This window comes from Acipenser ruthenus, chromosome 10 (assembly GCF_902713425.1).
Source record: "Acipenser ruthenus chromosome 10, fAciRut3.2 maternal haplotype, whole genome shotgun sequence".
Classification (NCBI taxonomy): Eukaryota; Metazoa; Chordata; class Actinopteri; order Acipenseriformes; family Acipenseridae; genus Acipenser; species Acipenser ruthenus.
This window is the reverse complement of record NC_081198.1, coordinates 18757453-18776127: the sequence shown is the minus strand read 5'-3', so window position 1 is coordinate 18776127 and position 18675 is coordinate 18757453. Positions and strand designations below refer to the sequence as shown.

Below are 18675 nucleotides of genomic sequence, written 5' to 3'. Positions count from 1 at the left end.
CTTCTCGTCCTCGCTGTTAAAAGTGGGTGGGAAAAGCCCCCCCCCCCATTTAAAAAGTGCGTGGGCAGTGGCCCGCTGGCCCACCCTTCTCCATCGCCTATGCCTGAAATATTAGGTTTCTTTAAAAAGAGGACATCGTATCACTGGAAATGCACACGCCATAAAATAGCAAAAAAATTGCAAAACAAACATGTTGAAAAAAAGACAACTAATAACGTTCGGTCAAATGGAAATAAATAAAACAAAATAACAAAATAAACTCTCAGTACATTTTCAACAGGTACATTTTTAACTTCTGCTCACAATAAATTTTGGACATCTGATTTAGGACAAGCTTGGGCTTGTCAAAAAAAATAACAGTTTTATTATATATATATATATATATATATATATATATATATATATATATATATATATATATATATATATATATATAATTAAGGACCGTCCAAGGACTGTAATTTTATTTATTTTCTCACAAAATTAGAGCCAAAATGTATTATTATTATTATTATTATTATTATTATTATTATTATTATTATTTACAAAATGCACGTATATAATAAAGACAGACAGTCGGCATCGTCCCTATATTCCAACGGATATACGCTCAATAACTTGAATGTTAAAATGCCTTAACCAGCTTGAATCTCAATTGTAGAAGATCAGCAGTTTTATATATATATAGAAGCAGCGTGAGAGGTTATGGACACACCACGATACAGACCGAATCACCCGGTATAGGCATCGCACGCATGGATGCATAAAGTAAAGGCGAGGCATAACTAAAATTGGCTGGAGGCTCGAACTCCAAAGACACTAGTCAATAGTACAAAAACATACACAATATTAACAGGGACACCTCCAAGTAAACTCTTTTAAACTATGTCTTTTTTGTTTTGATGCTAGTGACATTGTGGCTTCATAGACTTACATACGATATTATTGATAAAAGTAAGGTTATACTATCAAAGCTACTGGGTTAGAGTAACTGGTTACTACTATAAGTGTTAGACGCACTGTAAAAAGACGCTATATTATGCTTGTGGAGCAAACGACCCACTCCAGCATCCGAAAAAATTTAAATGGCACAATGTTTAGAAATGTATATGCATTACGGTGTTGGTTATTTATCAAAAACAAAATTAAGACAGTGCAGTATCATGTTCAGTAATATGTTTACCGTTTAAAAAAGGATATGGCCATTCAATTATCTTCTTTGCGTATTTCCTGACAACGTTGTCCTCTCCAAAAATGAATAAAGATCTGTTGACAGTAAAACAGTTTTGCCTGACAGGGATGGGGTTGTACAGAGCCATCGTTCGTGCTCTTTGCGCTTTTGACTGTTTATAAGCTGCTGAAACTCCTCCAGAAGAGACCGGGACTCCCTGTCTGTTTCGGCTGCGTTCTGAGCCACCATCTCCGGATCCAAGTCTGCCGGCCACCCCGTCTCCAAACCGTGCCATTCTGAAAGGAGTAGGGGAGAGAGGGAGAGAAAGAAGGAAAGAAAATCCAGTAAAACCGTTAGATGTAGGAAGAAAATAAAACCAACGACAGAAGGTCTTCACAGAATTAATCCATCATAATTCCTTCAAGAGTGTGCAGGCAGGCGAGGTTGAATGTCTTTATATCCAAAAAGTGCAGCAAATAAACGCAAATATATTGTAAAGTACAATGCAAAATAATAATATTCATCAACCCCTTTCTTTACATAAACTAGCTATAAGTAGATTAACTTGGTAATAATATGAAGCAGCCACGCAGCAAAGCGTGTTTCTTTTCATTTGAAGCAAGCCATGCTAACTCGCAGTCTCCCGGTTGAAAGTCTCGAGCTGGATTCAGAAAACGGGCTGAATCTTTGTTGTAGGCTACGCTTTGTATAATTGTTTTAATCCATTTGAAGCAGTCGTTGTCTATCGTGAATGTATCACACTGTCCACTCTGCCATGCCTAAGCCTGCGGTCCCTATCTCCTTTCCAAGTCCGCGTTCCCAAACGCTTTCACACTGCGCACACCATATAACCACGGTTTTTCAAGTAACATATATCGTACAATCCAGCTGATTCTTTTAGTCTTAGAACTTGTATTTACATCTCATTAACATCCCAATGAGTGCGTTTGTTATCTCTATTAAAATAAAAGGCACTCACGCGGCTAGATCTGGGAGTCTTTTGAAAAAACTTAGCACGTGATGTAGATCATATCTGCTTGAACGCCCCCAACTTCTTACAAATTATGGCGATAATAGAATTAGCACACACGCATTCACGCACAGAGAGAGAGAGAGAGAGAGAGAGAGAGAGAGAGAGAGAGAGAGAGAGAGAGAGAGAGAGAGAGAGAGAGAGAGAGAATTTAATTTGGATCTTAAAATCCCTTTAATTAAAACGGGAAAAGATCCAAGTACACAAAAATACAATCCAATAATTAAAAAAAAGAAAAAGTTTAAAAAAAAAACACACACTGACAATAAATCAATAATCAAAACACAGATAACATGACAGCACAATTAAACATATCATAAAACAGCAGAAGCAATAAATACATTAGGAAGTTTTGCTCCATCACATTGCTAAAACCCCGCACACTCCCTTCCCAATGCATCACTGCCTCTTAAAATGATCCAAATCCTGAACCATGCTGTAATACAAGAAGTCAGTCTTGAATTTTAAAAATTATAAATGGATCACTTTCCTCCAGTATAGTTCCCTTAGCACTTAAGGTAGCTGTGGTAAAGCCATTGCTCAAGAAAACAAATTTAGACCCGATGTCCTTAATAATTATAGGCCTATCTCCAATCTGCCATTTTTTGATAAGGTTCTAGAGAGAGTTGTTGCCAACCAAGCAGGCTCATTTCTAGCTCTTAATAGCATATATGAAAAATGTCAGTCTGGATTTCGCGCTGCACATAGCACCGAAAAAGCCTTCGTTAGAGATGTAAATTATCTGTTGATAAGCTCTGACTAGTGCTGCTTTTGATACTGCGGACCATTCAGTTTTAATGAATCGTCTTGAAAGCTCAGTGGGATTGTCAGGAGGTGTCCTATCTTGGTTCAGGTCTTATTTTTTTGATAAGTTACAGTTCGTCTCTGTCGGGGAGGAGAAATCAGCATTGTCTGAAGTTGTCTGCATAGTTCCACAGGGCTCTATTTTAGGTCTCTTGTTATTTTTAACAAAAAGGCAAACATATGTATCTCTTTTTTAATTGCTGTTTTCAACAAATTCTGTATTACACTGTTTTTAATTTAATAGTTTCATTGTTCAATTTTGTGTGTGTGTGACACGCTTTGGGATCTCTATACAATGTAGTTTATTGCGATTTTCTTTGCTTAGTATTGTGCAGTGCTTTGATGTACTTTTTGTATGAAAGGCGCTATTTAAATCAAATTTGATTTGATTCAGGCATTTAAAATATTCTTATAAAAACGTTCCTGTCACTTAATTTGCCGGGAGTGACAAAGCTGAACTATAATAAACAAACTACACCCGACCCAACCCGAACCCGACACTTATTGTCGGGTTTCGTCGGGCTCGAGTTGGGTTGCAAGGTTCTAGTACCAGCTGTCTGCTATAACAAAACAGCACATTTGAGACTAGGGTAGCTAATGAAAGTGTGAAATGGGCAAGATTTATTGTTTTGTTCCAATTACTTTCTAATTCTTTGACTTGTTCTTGTATTTTTGTTTAGCTTTTCTGATCTTCATAACTTCTGTGAATATATTCTCTTGACCTTCCCTAAACAGCACGCCAAGAGGCTGGCAGGCCCCATGAGAGCTTCTCCTCACAGCTCTGCAAGGGAGAGAGCACGCCTCAATCCTGACCACTGAACCCCCAGAATGGAACTCAGGACTCAAGAGGTAAAAGCAGGAGAGGCTAGTGAATTAGCCTGTTGCTCCACCATCTAGCCTAGATACTTTTCAACAGAAACAACTTTAAACTTATTCTGCTGTGCTTTACCAGCATGAGTTAAGATATAATTGGCAGTTGAGAGTCATGTTTTACCCGGTTTCCTCTCTGGGTGTGTGGGAGTGAAGCTGCATATTCAGTATGAGTTTAAACAGCTGTTGTGTGGTTGTTTTCTCTGCACTATTAACCAGGGATCTCTTAAACTACCAGAAGTGGCTCTTAGTGATTTTCAGTTCAGGAAACCATGATAACATCTTGCAGGTCTGAGAAGGCTGATGGCTCTTGCAGTATTGATAAACACAGCACCTGTCTTTACATTGACCTGAAATAGACACTATAAGAACAGTGTGTGCAGCAGGTCCTTACAAAAGCTGCCTAGGAATGTAAAACAACACCTTTAAAACAGTTTCTTACTTCCCATCAGCATTGTAGCGTTCTTAAAATCCCATGTATCCAGACCTAATTATACAAGTCGACTCCCTTAACGTCTGCAGACAGGACCATCTGATCCCACATGGTTTCTTACATTGAACAAAGCTGTGAGGCCCAGGTGGATCCTATTGCCCATAGCACAGGAAAGAAGGGGACTTGCAGTGTTGTGGCAGTAAAAGTGGGCTTCATCTGAGCCAAAGTGAAAACAAGTATATCAGAGAACTATAAATACAGCAGTTCATGGTAAGCCACAGTATGCTTAAAAAACGTATGCTTCCATAGTATATCCATATTCTGATATTCTGAATAGCTTTTGGTAAAGAATGTCCTCACAATTTAAAAGGGTGTTTATTGGGGAAGCCTACAGCTAAACTTTAATTCCTAAAAAAACATTTGGCCATTATTAAAGAAGTGTAAGTGGAAATGTGTTAGTGAAGCATCCTTGGGGAAGGTGTCTCTGATCGAATGGTGTGTAAATATGAAATAAAATGGATTTGTGAAAGACATCTGTGTCATTGATTTGGCCAGCGTTTAAACAATGTGTCAGTGAAACAGATGGTTTTTAATGGACAATTTCCTCTTTCACACCAAGAAACTCAAGAGTGGATTTCAGTGAGCTACTGACCTCTGGAGGACAAAGGCCAGCCCTGCAGGCATCGCTTGAGCTTATAAGACGCTTGGCCGCATCTTGCAGCGTGACGAGGAGAAAAACTCCCTTCTGGTTTTGCCTCCATACCTGCAGGAGCGGTCTCCAGATCCTAATAGTCGTGATCTGATATGGTAGACCTGTTAGGCCATTGTAAAGATCACTAGCAGTGTGGAGTAGTGGTTAGGGCTCTGGACTCTTGACCGGAGGGTTGTGGGTTCAATCCCCAGTGGGGGACACTGCTGTTGTACCCTTGAGCAAGGTACTTTACCTAGATTGCTCCAGTAAAAACCCAACTGTATAAATGGGTAATTGTATGTAAAATAATGTGATATCTGTATAATGTGAAATAATGTATAATGTGATATGTTGTAACAATTGTAAGTCGCCCTGGATAAGGGCGTCTGCTAAGAAATAAATAATAATAATAATAATAATAATAATAATAATAATAATAATAACTAACATATTTAGCATGCATGCTTTCTGTAACTCTGCAAATGTTAGACTTTGACATTGTGGCAGCTTGTAAAATTACTGACACGAAAAGATGATTTCTTTCTTGTAAAACACCCACCATCGAACTTGACTTAGGGAATCACAGAGTACAGTTACGGATTGAACATAAAGTCAATATAGCCATCTTAGTTCACAAGTCAAAGTGAAAGCTACTCAGGCATGATGTAAAATTCATTCTACATTATGTCTTTCTAATGTTACTTTTCAAAGTCATTGCCATCATGGTGTACACAGGCATGTTCTTACGTTCTGGATGTGAAAGAAAATAAATCCATCAATAAATAAATAATAATAACATGGTTGATAAACCCAGGCAGCTTAGCTTAATGAAAGGTTGCAATGGTTAGCTTAAAATAATAAACCAGAGCAGCAGCAGAAAGAAAACTCCAGTGTGCTGCTGTCCACACAGTACAATCAGAAGCAGCTGCTGCACTGTACCTTGTGTGTTTATTCAGGAGTAGATGGTATATGATTAGAGACAGTGACGCTTGCAAATAAATACAACTGTGGAATGTCTCTGGACAGTTAGCCTTGATGAAATGTGACGCGGGGAAACCTGAATTAAATCATCTGTAGATTTGCTGCAGCTGAAGACAGGTGGCTGATTATTGTTACTAAACAATAATTAATCACAAGCTTTCAAGACCTCAGAGGTCTCTTCTTGAGATGAAAGTAGAAAAAAGAGTTTACATTCAAAGGTGTCATCAGAACTTTAACCAAAATATATAATTTTTATCATTTTTATTTGTTAGTTTTTATTATTTTTTTAATTTATTTTTTAGTCATTTATTTATGCATGTATTTGATCAAGACCCACTTGATCTACCTTCCTACCTGATCTCTTGATCTACCTTACTACTATACACTGGACTTGCCTGATCTACGCACCACAATACTGGATCCTCAGCTGATGCACCATCCTTGCACTGTTGCACTACTAATATGTCATTGTAGATATAACTTGTTGTAATCGTAACTTGTTGCATTCTAGTTCTTATTGTATTTTAGTAGTAGTATTTGTACTGTAAACTATACTGTTTTTAAATATTAAGCTTGCATTGTAACCCTGTACTGCCCTGTAACACCTGTAAGTCACCTTGGATGTCGTTGTTTTTTCAACACAGTATTTTGCCTTACAGTATTAGAATTGTAGTGATTCAAAATGGGTTATTTTTGTTAAAGTTCTGATGACACCTTTGTATGTAAACATCAATCTCTCCTTTCTACGTTCACCTGAAGAAGAGACCTCTGAGTTCTTTAAAGCTTGTGATAAATTATTGTTTAGTTAGTCCACTAAAAGGTATTACTCCTCCTACTCTTTGTTTATCATCTCTGGACTGATATGGCTACCATTTAACCCTATCAGCGAAATACTAAAAGAAACGTATTGATAAATGTTTTGACTAGAAGTCTTTCTTAGTCATGTAGTCAAAACATTTGTCATTGAATTTATTTTGTGTCTTTTAGTATGCTTCTTGCTAGACTAGTTTGACCTGCTCATTATTTGTAGACCTTTCTCTCCACCACCCTCTTTAATGGATTCCAGTAATGTTCTAATGGATTTACCAAAAGCCCTCATGTTTCTACCCCTGTTAAAACACTGGATCAAAATCCACATTTATTGCAGGCTACTCAAGGGAATAATATGGGAACAAATCAATACTTATGGGCAGTGTATTTCATTTTTTTTGTTGCTGCAATATGTAGTCATTGCAAAAGGTTAGGAACTGTGTGTGTTTTTCTCTTTTTGCCCCGATGACAAGTGCAGGTCTGGAATATTGGAGTTCACTGTCGCTATGGTAACCACAGTTACATAAAGCAGTATGCAAAAACAAAGAGGTTATTAATTCTGTGACATTCTCGTATTGCAGCATGCCATCATATCTGTAAATTGTCATTATATGTCATAAAATGCAGTGTAAACCTTTTTAATAATCACTCCTGTTAATTTCACCATCTGCTTATTCTCCCCACATTGAAATGTCCCACCACAATACCATTACCAAAACTAGCTCCTGATATGTTTTATTAACACACTCATGTCAATATAAATCCCATATATCTATCACACAACTGATTCCAACCCACATAATGCAAACATTAAGTATTTTCTTATATCTATATTGTATGTGTGATACTTTGCTTGTCTGTGTTTATAACCCTTCAAATCACACTTACTTGTCCTTTGCAGTGCATTGCGAACAAAACAATACTGTTGACAGACAGTAAATAGCACACTGCACATAATAGAAAGAAAAGCCTCCTCTGTATTTACTTATCTGCACACATGGTCCCTTTATTAAATTTGCAGTGTGTGTGCGTGTGAGAGGCAATGTGTGTGTCCGTATGTGTGTGTGTGTACCTGTGCCTGTCTGTGTGTGTCTGTGCGTCTGTGTCTTTGTGGGTATTTGTGTCTGGTGTGTGTGTCTGTCTATGTCTGTGTATTTATGTGTTTGTGTGTGTGTGTGTGTGTCTGTCTGTCTATGTGTGTTGTGTGTGTGTCTGTGCCTCTGTGTGTATTTGTGTGTGCTTTTTGCTTATACACAGAGCATTTGAAGCCATTGTACACCAAATCTGTTTCCTTAATTTGACTTTATATGCAGTAGTGTTATATGCAATAGTGTTGAGTTGAAAGTGGAATTGAAATAATTTGGATTCAGTCTTGTTTTGTTACATGCATTAAGTAAGCAATAACACACAACAGGGAGTGCAGTAGTTATAACATTACAGCATTCCCTGGGTGTGTTGTGAGTATGTTCATTTTATAAAAAGAAAACAAAAACACATGCGATTTTACACTTTAATTTGTATTGAATGTAGCCTACTGCTGTCGCTATGGACATGAGAAGGAAAGCTGCCCGGAGGTCGACTGGGACACAAACGAGGAGGGGGATGAGCCTGAAGTCCCGTTGTGTCCAGCAGCCAAAAGGGGGGAACCCGAGAGTCCAGCGTCCGGAAGGGGGGAGCCCGAGCGTCCAGTGCCAAAAATGGAAGGCGGCCTGCTGTCTCCACTGCCACTGTTGATACGGCCAGAAGAGCTGCCGGGAAGCCTACCTCCATGTTCTCAAAGTCTCAAGTTGGTGCCCTGCCTGCGGGGAGTGTGGGCACTTCCAGGCCAGCTGCCCCCTCCCAGGAATAGAAGATGAACCACTGCCGGCGAACCAGAGGGAGACTACCTACAGCTTCCACTTCCACCGTCAGTAGAGCGGCCACTACCTCCACCACCAGAGGGAGAGAAGTTGCACCTGCTTCTGCCTCCACCACCAGAAGAGCTGGAGCTACTGCCGAGCCTGCATCACCTGGGGAGGCCAGTTTGCCACCGCCTAGGGAGGCCAGTTCGCCATTGCCCGGGGAGGCCTGTCATCACCCGGGGCTTTGTTGTGTGCAGCAGCAACATTTGTGCTGCTGGAAATTCTGGGGCCGGAGCCCAAGAAAATGAGCCGCTGGCTACAGAGAAGGGGGGAGAGGTGAGGAGATCACCTCCAACCGCAGTAGTTGCACTCCAGAGTACGCAGCGCTGCTGCCACTGCCAGAGTGTCCCACGCTGAGGGCAGCATTACCGCTGCCAGCACCACCATCACTGCTGGAATATGCTGTGCCGCTGCAAGATCTGCCTGTTTTATTGTTATTATTGTTTTACAGCCTGGATGGGGTTAAATGCCCCATCCAGATAAAATTGTGAGAAAACTGTTGACCACGCATATGAGAAACCCTGTGCTACGAACATTCTCTCACACGACAGCCAGCCCAGGTTTTAGGGTCCCCTTCGCACATACAACGGGACTGCTGATCGCAAACATGAATTTGCAGGAGAGCCCCCATGGGGATTGATGGACTATGTGGGTGCATTGAGATAATGGGTGGTGGGACGGGAATGCGTGCCTGTGATTGGGGGAGTGCACACGATGGAGCGAAATGTAAGCCTAGCAGAGGGAGGGGCTGGGTGAAGAGTGTTGGAGCTGTGGGAGAGAACCTGCTGTTTTTTTTTTAAATTACTGAGTCAGACACACAGAGACTGTTAGCTTTGAGTGTGTTACTTTTATTACCGTTTATTAAACCCTTTTATTTATCCTGTGTTCATTATTGTTTATTGCATTTCAGTGGCAGCTCGTGACTTTTCTGACAGGTGAGGCACAAGTCACAAAATAGGTATTACCACCCCCTACTCAATGGCTAATGTACTAAAAGTAAATTTACTTTGTTCAGCTGATTTCATATATGCCTCTGCTGAGAGCATTTTAATGCATTCAAATAATAGACTGCAGTCGCTATGTAAAATATCCCCCCATCAATTAAAAAACCTTAGCACTGTAAACAACACACTTGGAACATTCGCTATAAAGACATAAATACAATATCACAAAATCATTAATTCAAAACAAACAAGGCAGCTTGTCATGTTGTGGCAAGAAATTGACAGTTCCCTTTCAATTTGAAGACGACCACCAATGACATTATGTATGGGATATGCCTGCCCATTGGGTAGGTAATTGCCGAGCTCGCTATACCTGAGCTGCGATGGGCCCCTTCTTGGGATGATGCACTTGGCTCCGCCCACCAAGGGATTTAAACCATCATCCTGAGGAAGCCATTTCTCTTTTTCCTTCTCAAGACAGTACAGTAAGACCTCTGTGTTGAGCTGAGCGTGTTGATAGAAAAGAGCTTCTCGAGTCAAATCGAGTCGATTGTATTTCCCTTGCATTCGTGCTGAAAGCTGGCTCATCAATTTCCCAGAATCAACGACTTTGAAAACACCTCGCCTTTCGCCGCTCTTTGTTATCTATCTGACGTGTGTGAGCAACTGCCTGTGCAGTCACCTGCAAGTTGTTGTCTATTTCTTTCTTGAGAGTACACAGTTCCTCCAAGGGGCTAGGCCTTGCCGCATCCCCGCTATCGAGTAGACCTCACCAGCTGCGTCGGCCTGCCCACCTTGGTGAGTCGGGCCTTGTAAACAAACAGTGTGCTCTGCCCTATCCATCTATTCTACTGTGTTTTTTTGCTGTCTGCTTCAACTCGCCCACCACGGCTTCGGCCCTTCTGTCCCCCTGGTGCATGCTACGCACTGACCAGGTGTGTAACGGTGCGGTTAGGGTAGGCACAATTGCATAGCTGCCCCCCGGTGCACGCATAGCCCTTGGTACTTCGGTATCTCGGTGCACAAGATGCTCATTGCATATGGCACACGGTGCCCAGCGCTACAGTGTCAGTGCACAGACACAGCGCCGCACGGTACACGGTGCACATATTGCTCGCGGTGCACGGTGCACACGGTGCTTGGTGCCCACTGCTACAGAGCTAGTGACAAACACACGGTGCTGCACGGTGCTCGGTGCACGTAGTGCTACGGTACTCGATGCGCACGGTGCTCAGTAAGCATGGTGCTTGGCGCCCACTGCTAAACGCTACTGCAAGAACGCACGGTGCTACATGGTACGTGGTGCATGTAGTGCTACGGTACTCGGTGCGCACGATGCTCAGTTCGCACGGTGCACATGGTACACAGGGTGCACAGTGCACACTGTGATCGGCATATTGTGATAGCGCCAGTACACGAGCGCATTGTGCTGCATGGTACACGGCGCACATAGTGCTTACGGTACCTGGTGCACACGGTGCAAGTTGCACATGGTGCTCGGTGTCGACCGCTACAGCGCTAGTGCACGAACGCACGGTGCCACACGGTACATGGTGCACGTAGTGCTCATGGTATTCAGTGCGCAAGGTGCTCGGTACGCACTGTGCACACGGTGCACGATACACACAGTGTTCAGTGCAAGTAGTGCACACAATACACTGTACAATCAGTGCCTGATATGCACGTTGCTCGGTACAACGAGTGCACGCAGTGCTCAGTGCACGTGGTGCGCACAGTGCTCGGTACATTACACCTCGGTGCTTCAGTGACTGGTGCAAGTGGTGAGCGCGGCACACGGTGCCCCTCGTCCCCACTGAGATAGAGGAAGAAGGGGAACCAGCGCCATTGACTATGACAGAACCTAGCTCAGAGGTTGCCTCCGAGTCTAGTTAGTCACCGTTGCCCAGCTCTATGCCGGCACTGAGGTGGTGCTCTGCAAACTTCTTGCAGATCCCCTGGACAACACTGACAGAGCCCCTCCGGTCCGTATTCCAGACACAGGCAGCGGCTCCTGCAGTGCAACCCTTCCCACAGTTTCCTGACCATGCAGGAAGTATGCTCTTCTTGGGACCGACCGGCGTCAGTGCCGAGTGTGTTGAAGCAAGCTACTAGGCTCACTGCATTAGAGGACACAGAGAAACTGGGGCTGGCAAGTTTCCCCTCGGTTGATTCCACCATCTCGGCCTTGGTTAAGGCTCCGCCGGTGGGTGGATCGCCCAGAGGCTCCATGTGCCCTAACCCTCAATGTAGGGTTGCACCTCAGATACCTGGGTGCTCACTACCGTACACAACGGTTACACATTGCAGTTCCGTTTGGGACCTTCTCCTCTGAGGAGTCTCGCACACTTCGTGTCGGACCCTCTTCAGGTCTCGGTACTCAAAGAGGAAGTGGCAGCCTTGCTGTGCAAGTGAGCCATCCATCTCATAGACCCCACCTTCTGCGGAGAGAGGTTCTACTCGAGATATTTTGTAGTACCCGGGAAGGACGACGGTTTCCGTCCGATCTTAGACCTAAGATTCCTGAAGGAAAGGAGGTTCCAAATGCTGACTCATTGTCACATGCTCCAGTCTGTCTGATGCGTATTTCACGTTCCCTTTCGTCCAGTGCACAGGAAGTATCTCCGATTCACCTTCAGGGAAGCGTTACGAGTTACAAATGGCAGTGGGCCTCACCATCAGCAATGCAAGGAGTCGGCCTTGACCGGTGCAGTGCACGGCGTACTGGGTGGGTGGACTCCAGTATGATACGCGCATACCTGTCGGACGACAGAGTAGCAGCTATTCAGGGTTGTCTCTCCCTGTTCAACAGGGATCAAAGATCCCCTTAGTATGGTTCCCAAAACTGTTGGTTTGGATGGCCGTGGCCAAATCAGCCATGGAGCAGGATCTGCTACGCATGCACCCACTCAAAGCGTGGCTCAATGCATTCCATTGCACGTGCTCAGCGGCCCTGAGATGAAACCCTGATGTTGTACTGGAGGCTCTCACGAAGGCCCCGTTTGAGCCTATTCACTCCACAGAGTTGAAGCATCTGTCTATAAAGACAGCCTTCCTCTTGGCTATCACCTCCGCTAAGCAAGTCAGTGAGTTACAGGCACTGTTGGTGCACAGCTCCTGTATGTGTATTTGGGACAATGGCGGCAGGGTGTCACTGCGTACAAACCCTGTTTTCCTCCCCAAGGTGATCACAGCCTTCCACATTAATCAGTCTGTGGAACTGGAGTCTTTCCATCCACCCCCGTTTTCTTCGGAGGAGGATGAGAGATTTAATTTGCGGGCATTGAGCTACGTGGATAGGACAAGAGCTCTGCATCATTCTGACCAGCTCTTTGTCTGTCATGGGATACGGACCCTTGGACAGCTCCTCTCAAAGCAGCATCTGTCGTCTTGGATTACGGACACAGTCTCGACTGCGTATGATGGTGCCGGCTTGCCCCTACCTGGGAGGGTAGCTGCACACTCCACTAGAGGGTTGACTACATCTTGGGCCCTCTTCAGAGGGGCCTCAATGTCTGATATTTGTACTGCGGCTAGCTGGGTTATGCTGCATACTTTTTCCAGGTTCTACCGCCTTAATATGGTAGATCCTGCCCTGCCTTCGTTAGGCACGAGGGTCCTTGAGGTTGCACGCTCACACCGCTAACCATTGGGTTATGCGGTTCTGATGCATCCCTCATGACAGCTTCTCCCTCACGACAGCTCTGGTATACATTATCCCATACATAACGTCGTTGGTGGTCATCTTCGAATTGAAAGGGAACGTTAGGTTACTTACCGTAACCCTGGTTCCCTGAAAGAGAAGATGACCACCAACAGCAAGGTCGCATCGGTCACCCTCACGGGTTCGATGGAAAATGAGAAATGGCTTCCTCAGGATGACAGCTTTAATCCCTCAGTGGGCGGAACGACTGCATCATCCCAGAAAGGGGCCTATCAGCAGCTCTGGTATAGAGAGCTCAGTAATTACCTACCCAATGGGCAGGCATATCCCATACATTATGTGGTTGGTGGTCGTCTTCTCTTTCAGGGAACCAGGGTTACAGTAAGTAACCTAACGTTTTACTCCTTTAAAAGAGATATAACCTTGTCTTATTTAGTTGAAAGAAGGAAACATGGCCAACAATAGTTTGTTCACAGCGCTGCCTGCCATTTTATGAACTTGCTGTGTTTGTTTACGTCTTCAAAATCTCCAGTGCTATTGTTATTCTGCAGTCCTTAACAACTGAACGTCTCTGTAAAACTTATTTTCCCTAGGTCGTATATAATATCAGATTCAACTAAAGCAACTGAGTGCCGTGTGGCAGCACTACAGAGTTCAAGAAGCTGAAGTTAATATAAGATGGTAACTGCAAGTTTTTTTTGTTTGTTTCTTTAAGCTGCAAGTAGGATTAGACTTTTTTTTTTGTTTTGCATCCATTTTACAACTGCTTTCCAAATCCCAAATAACAGCACATAAAATGTCACCTTATACTTTATTTTTTTGGTTCATATTTAAAGCAGAAGACTGGTGATAAAACAACACATTGTTTACATAATTACTGCTAATGATTTGTATGCAAATTATATGTATTTTGAATATAAGCATAAGAAGTTGTATAGTGAAACTTAATTTTAACAATGTGCACTGAACGTCATATTTTTTAGATTGTTTGGCAACCCATCAGAAACCTTTGATCCCCAATTTGGGAAATAGTGGCATAGACAATAACATTACACAAACCATTTGCAGTAACTGGTTAAAACTAAAACAGAACTTACCCTCATTTTATTTATAATACCCAATACACAACCCCATATTTGAGAGCCACATATTAAAACATGGATAGCATGTTAACTCACAGAGACCCTGTCATCATTCAAACAAAATTAAAAAAAGCATGCCTGACAAACAAACAAAACTGGTGTTTCAACAGGCAACTTCATACAGCAGTATTCTCTCCTATTTAGTGGAAATAAAAGGAATTAGCTTACTAAACTCTATCATGAGTAATCATTCTAGTTTCATCTTATTTTATTTTCTCCATGCATATTATAAGAAGGCTCCCAACAGCATTGTTGTATGAAGCACCATCTTTATCCATACTTATGGACTGCTTTGAGACATTACAAATGGAATATTCAGTAAAAAAATATAATTATCCAAGCAGAGAAAAATGAACCCACCTTCTATGGCAGTAGCCAGCTTCCAACTGCAGTCGTAAAGCAAGCTGTGCACTCAATACCGCAAATATATTAGTTGCCAGTTTCATCCACTAAGCAAGCCAATTAATTAATGTGTTCATTTCATAGCAAAAAAAGCTGCCTTTCCCTCCCTCACCTTTACAATTGAGCACCAATCAATTACAATTGAAAAGCCACGTGGATAAAGGCGTCTGTCAAATAAATAAATAAATAAACTCATTGTTGCTTTCACCCGGGACACTTACATATTTATTGCTGTTTTAAGGCCATAAAACTGTCAATAAAAATATGTTCTGAAACTGGCAAATGCAAGTGATTCACACCAGGATTACAATGCTGAGGTGACGCATTTCTAAGGATACAAGCATAGGCAAACCTAAATGATTTTATATCAAAAGGATAACATGAATAATCACATATAAAATATGAGTGCTTTTAGTTTGATCACGACAGGTTAACGGTGTAAACAAGGGCAGCCGTGGGTGAGTGTGCTTTGTATTCAGTAATTCAATTATTTATTCCATTTACTTAACACCTAACAACTTAAAATATCTTAAAGGCAATTACTCAGAAAATACAAGTATCTGCACAACCCTAATGCACATGTAACATGTAAGTTTGACATGAAGTCACTTTCCTAGATTGATACTTTCAGTTACATGTTAAAAGATTACCAAGTTTCATCTTCTCTAGATATATTTAAAAGTGTGATCTCAAAATCACTAAATAATTATAAGTGTTTCATTAAGAGCAATCTGGGCACAACATTTTCTAGAGTTGGTTAGTATAAAACACAAAGTCAGTATTGCGGCAAATATAAACCGATCCAGTTTATAATTAAAAAGACAATGATGCAAAACACTTGTAGATGGGAGGCTGCCTCTGTCATACTGTCTGCAGAGAGATCATTGATGCAGCTCTTCAAGTATCCATAACACTCATATTGTAAGATAACATCATTTTTTTATGTTTCGGGAGAACTTTTTTTTTTAAATCAAAGTACTTTATTTATGTATGTTGCTTGCAAATTGAGAATTGAACCCATTCAAATCCACAACCACAACCTCTATATTACCCAGTCACTGCTCAACAGGGAGAATGAATAATATGTTGCATAAAAAACTTGCCACAACTTTCAATATCCAGCTGGGATACAAATAATGCTCCTCAAATCAATTCATTGTGATTTGACTCCTTTTGGTTCCACAGCGAATCACAAGGTTAAACAAGGAGTGACTGCTCAGCAGCACAGCAAGTTGAAGTAACTTGTCAAAGCATAAAAGCCTAATAATAGATGTGTAAATGCGTCTATAACGGACACATGGCAATGTCTGGCTTCATTAAACTAGCAGTGCACACAATTAAATAGTAAAGAGGAATGCAAAGGTGTCAGTGACATCAGCAACTCAATTTACACGTTTGAGAGTGTTTCTTATGCCAGACACCAGAATACAGGATGGTATGCACCAGTGATGCACATATAAATCCCTCAGTCAGTCACTAGGATACAGGATGGTATGCACCAGTGATGCACATATAGATCCCTCAGTCAGTCACTAGGATACAGGATGGTATGCACCAGCGATACACATATAGATCACTCAGTCAGTCACTAGGATACAGGATGGTATGCACCAGCGATACACATATAGATCCCTCAGTCAGTCACTAGGATACAGGATGGTATGCACCAGCGATGCACATATAGATCCCTCAGTCAGTCACTAGGATACAGGATGGTATGCACCAGCGATGCACATACAGATCCCTCAGTTGCTTGGAAGCAAATACAAATTGAATTATATTTTGTTAACATACTGTAATGGGATAGTGCATTGGATGTGATACTGTAGCCTTCAAAACTACAGCTCAGACCTGTCTACTGTACTCAAAAGAGCAAGCTGATTGTCATTGTAATGCTACTTTGGATGAGCATGTATTTAATCATTGACTGCAAGTGCAGGGTTGCTCCATCTATTTCATTCATTGTTTTTCATATCCTGTATATCAGAAAACTTGTTGTCTATAGATATGTACCCAGTCCAGATCAGCCACTGTCTTTATAGAAACAAGTGCACAGCTGTGTATTGTCAGCCATATAAAAGAAATGTAATCCATCATACTGGGTCTGGTTACTGGAGGGTGCTGGCTGTTTCTTCTTTAGGCACCTTGACTTCTCTAGCCTATGTTACACGGACAACATAAAAATAAAAATACTACTAATAAAAAAAACAGTATTTAAATAATTGCAATAAGAAGCATACTATTGCAAAGGGGAGAATAAAGGGTGCTTTTTATCTGTATTTTTTCATAGCTATTACGAATGTGGTGATCACTCACACATTATCTTCAAGGTTTGCAGATCAATGAAAACAGATGTCCTCTTCTGTTCAATGAAGTGCTCAGGCACTGCTGGTTTCTCATTCCAAAAAAATGTCTGCTTGTAAAAGTATGAAAAACCAGGAAGGCTTACTTGATAACTGATGAGATCTTCTCAGTATAGACAGCACCATCATATTCCCCCCCAATGCACTGAAATAAGCCCTGAGAGGTGACATTGATGTGTCATATTTATTCTATAGGATGGAGTCTCCGTTGAAAAAAAGATGAAAGAGACAGTAAATACTTGGTAAAGACAAAAAAACATACAAATCAGAAATGTTAAAGATGTTCTAGACTGTTGCCAATTTCCTTTACAGTATATGAATGCAAACAGGTATTCCTTCCTGGTACTTTGAAAAAACCTTCTTTGGTAGATTAATAACTCAGTAGTTACCACTGTGAATATATATCTATATATATATATATATATATAGAGAGAGAGAGAGAGACAGAGAGAGAGAGAGAGAGAGAGAGAGAGAGAGAGAGAGAGAGAGAGAGAGAGAGAGATATCACTGTGGCCCTATATTGTAGGATTGCCGGTGAACAATTCACACCTGACCTTAAATCTAAATCACCCTGTCCAAGGTCCTGCAAACAGAGTACAGAAACAGGTGCTGGATATGCAGCTGCCCAGGGTCCTGTAAACAGAGTACAAACACAGGTGTTGGGTATTAAGCTGCCCAGGGTCCTGCAAACAGAGTACAGACAAGGTGCTGGATTTGCAGCTGTCCAGGGCCCTGCAAACAGAGTACAGACACAGGTGCTGGATTTGCAGCTGTCCAGGGTCCTGTAAACAGAGTACAGACACAGGTGCTGGATTTGCAGCTGTCCAGGGTCTGCAGACAGAGTACAGACACAGGTGCTGGATTTGCAGCTGTCCAGGGCCCTGCAAACAGATTACAGACACAGGTGCTGGATTTGCAGCTGTCCGGGGTCTGCAAACAGAGTACAGACACAGGTGCTGGATATGCAGCTGTCCAGGGTCTGCAAACAGAGTACAGACACAGGTGCTGGATATGCAGCTGTCCAGGGTCTGCAAACAGAGTACAGACACAGGTGCTGGATATGCAGCTGTCCAGGGTCTGCAAACAGAGTACAGACACAGGTGCTGGATATGCAGCTGTCCAGGGTCTGCAAACAGAGTACAGACACAGGTGCTGGATATGCAGCTGTCCAGGGTCTGCAAACAAAGTACAGACACAGGTGCTGGATATGCAGCTGTCCAGGGTCTGCAACCAGAGTACAGACACAGGTGCTGGATATGCAGCTGTCCAGGGTCTGCAAACAGAGTACAGACAGGTGCTGGGTATTAAGCTGTCCATGGACCTGAAAACCGAATCCAGGCACAGATGCTTGGTATTAAACTGTCCAGGGTCCTGCAAAAATGACACACATTGGGCAATAAAAAAGGATTGCATGATCTCTGTTATAGTAATTGAGGATCCTTTCATCAGAATTGGCTCTACATAATCAATGT

General features: G+C 42.2%; 1 protein-coding gene across 1 annotated transcript in view; it reads right to left on the bottom strand.

Annotated features, from left to right (window-relative positions):
- Positions 1–538: 538 nt before the first annotated feature.
- The window catches only part of LOC131738146 (uncharacterized), a 103769-nt gene continuing 85632 nt past the window's right edge, over positions 539–18675 (bottom strand). The window contains exon 3 of the mRNA XM_059031926.1: positions 539–1467. Within this exon, the coding sequence (XP_058887909.1) occupies positions 1146–1467 (322 nt within the window). The 3' untranslated portion in view covers positions 539–1145. The remainder of the gene's footprint in view (positions 1468–18675) is intronic.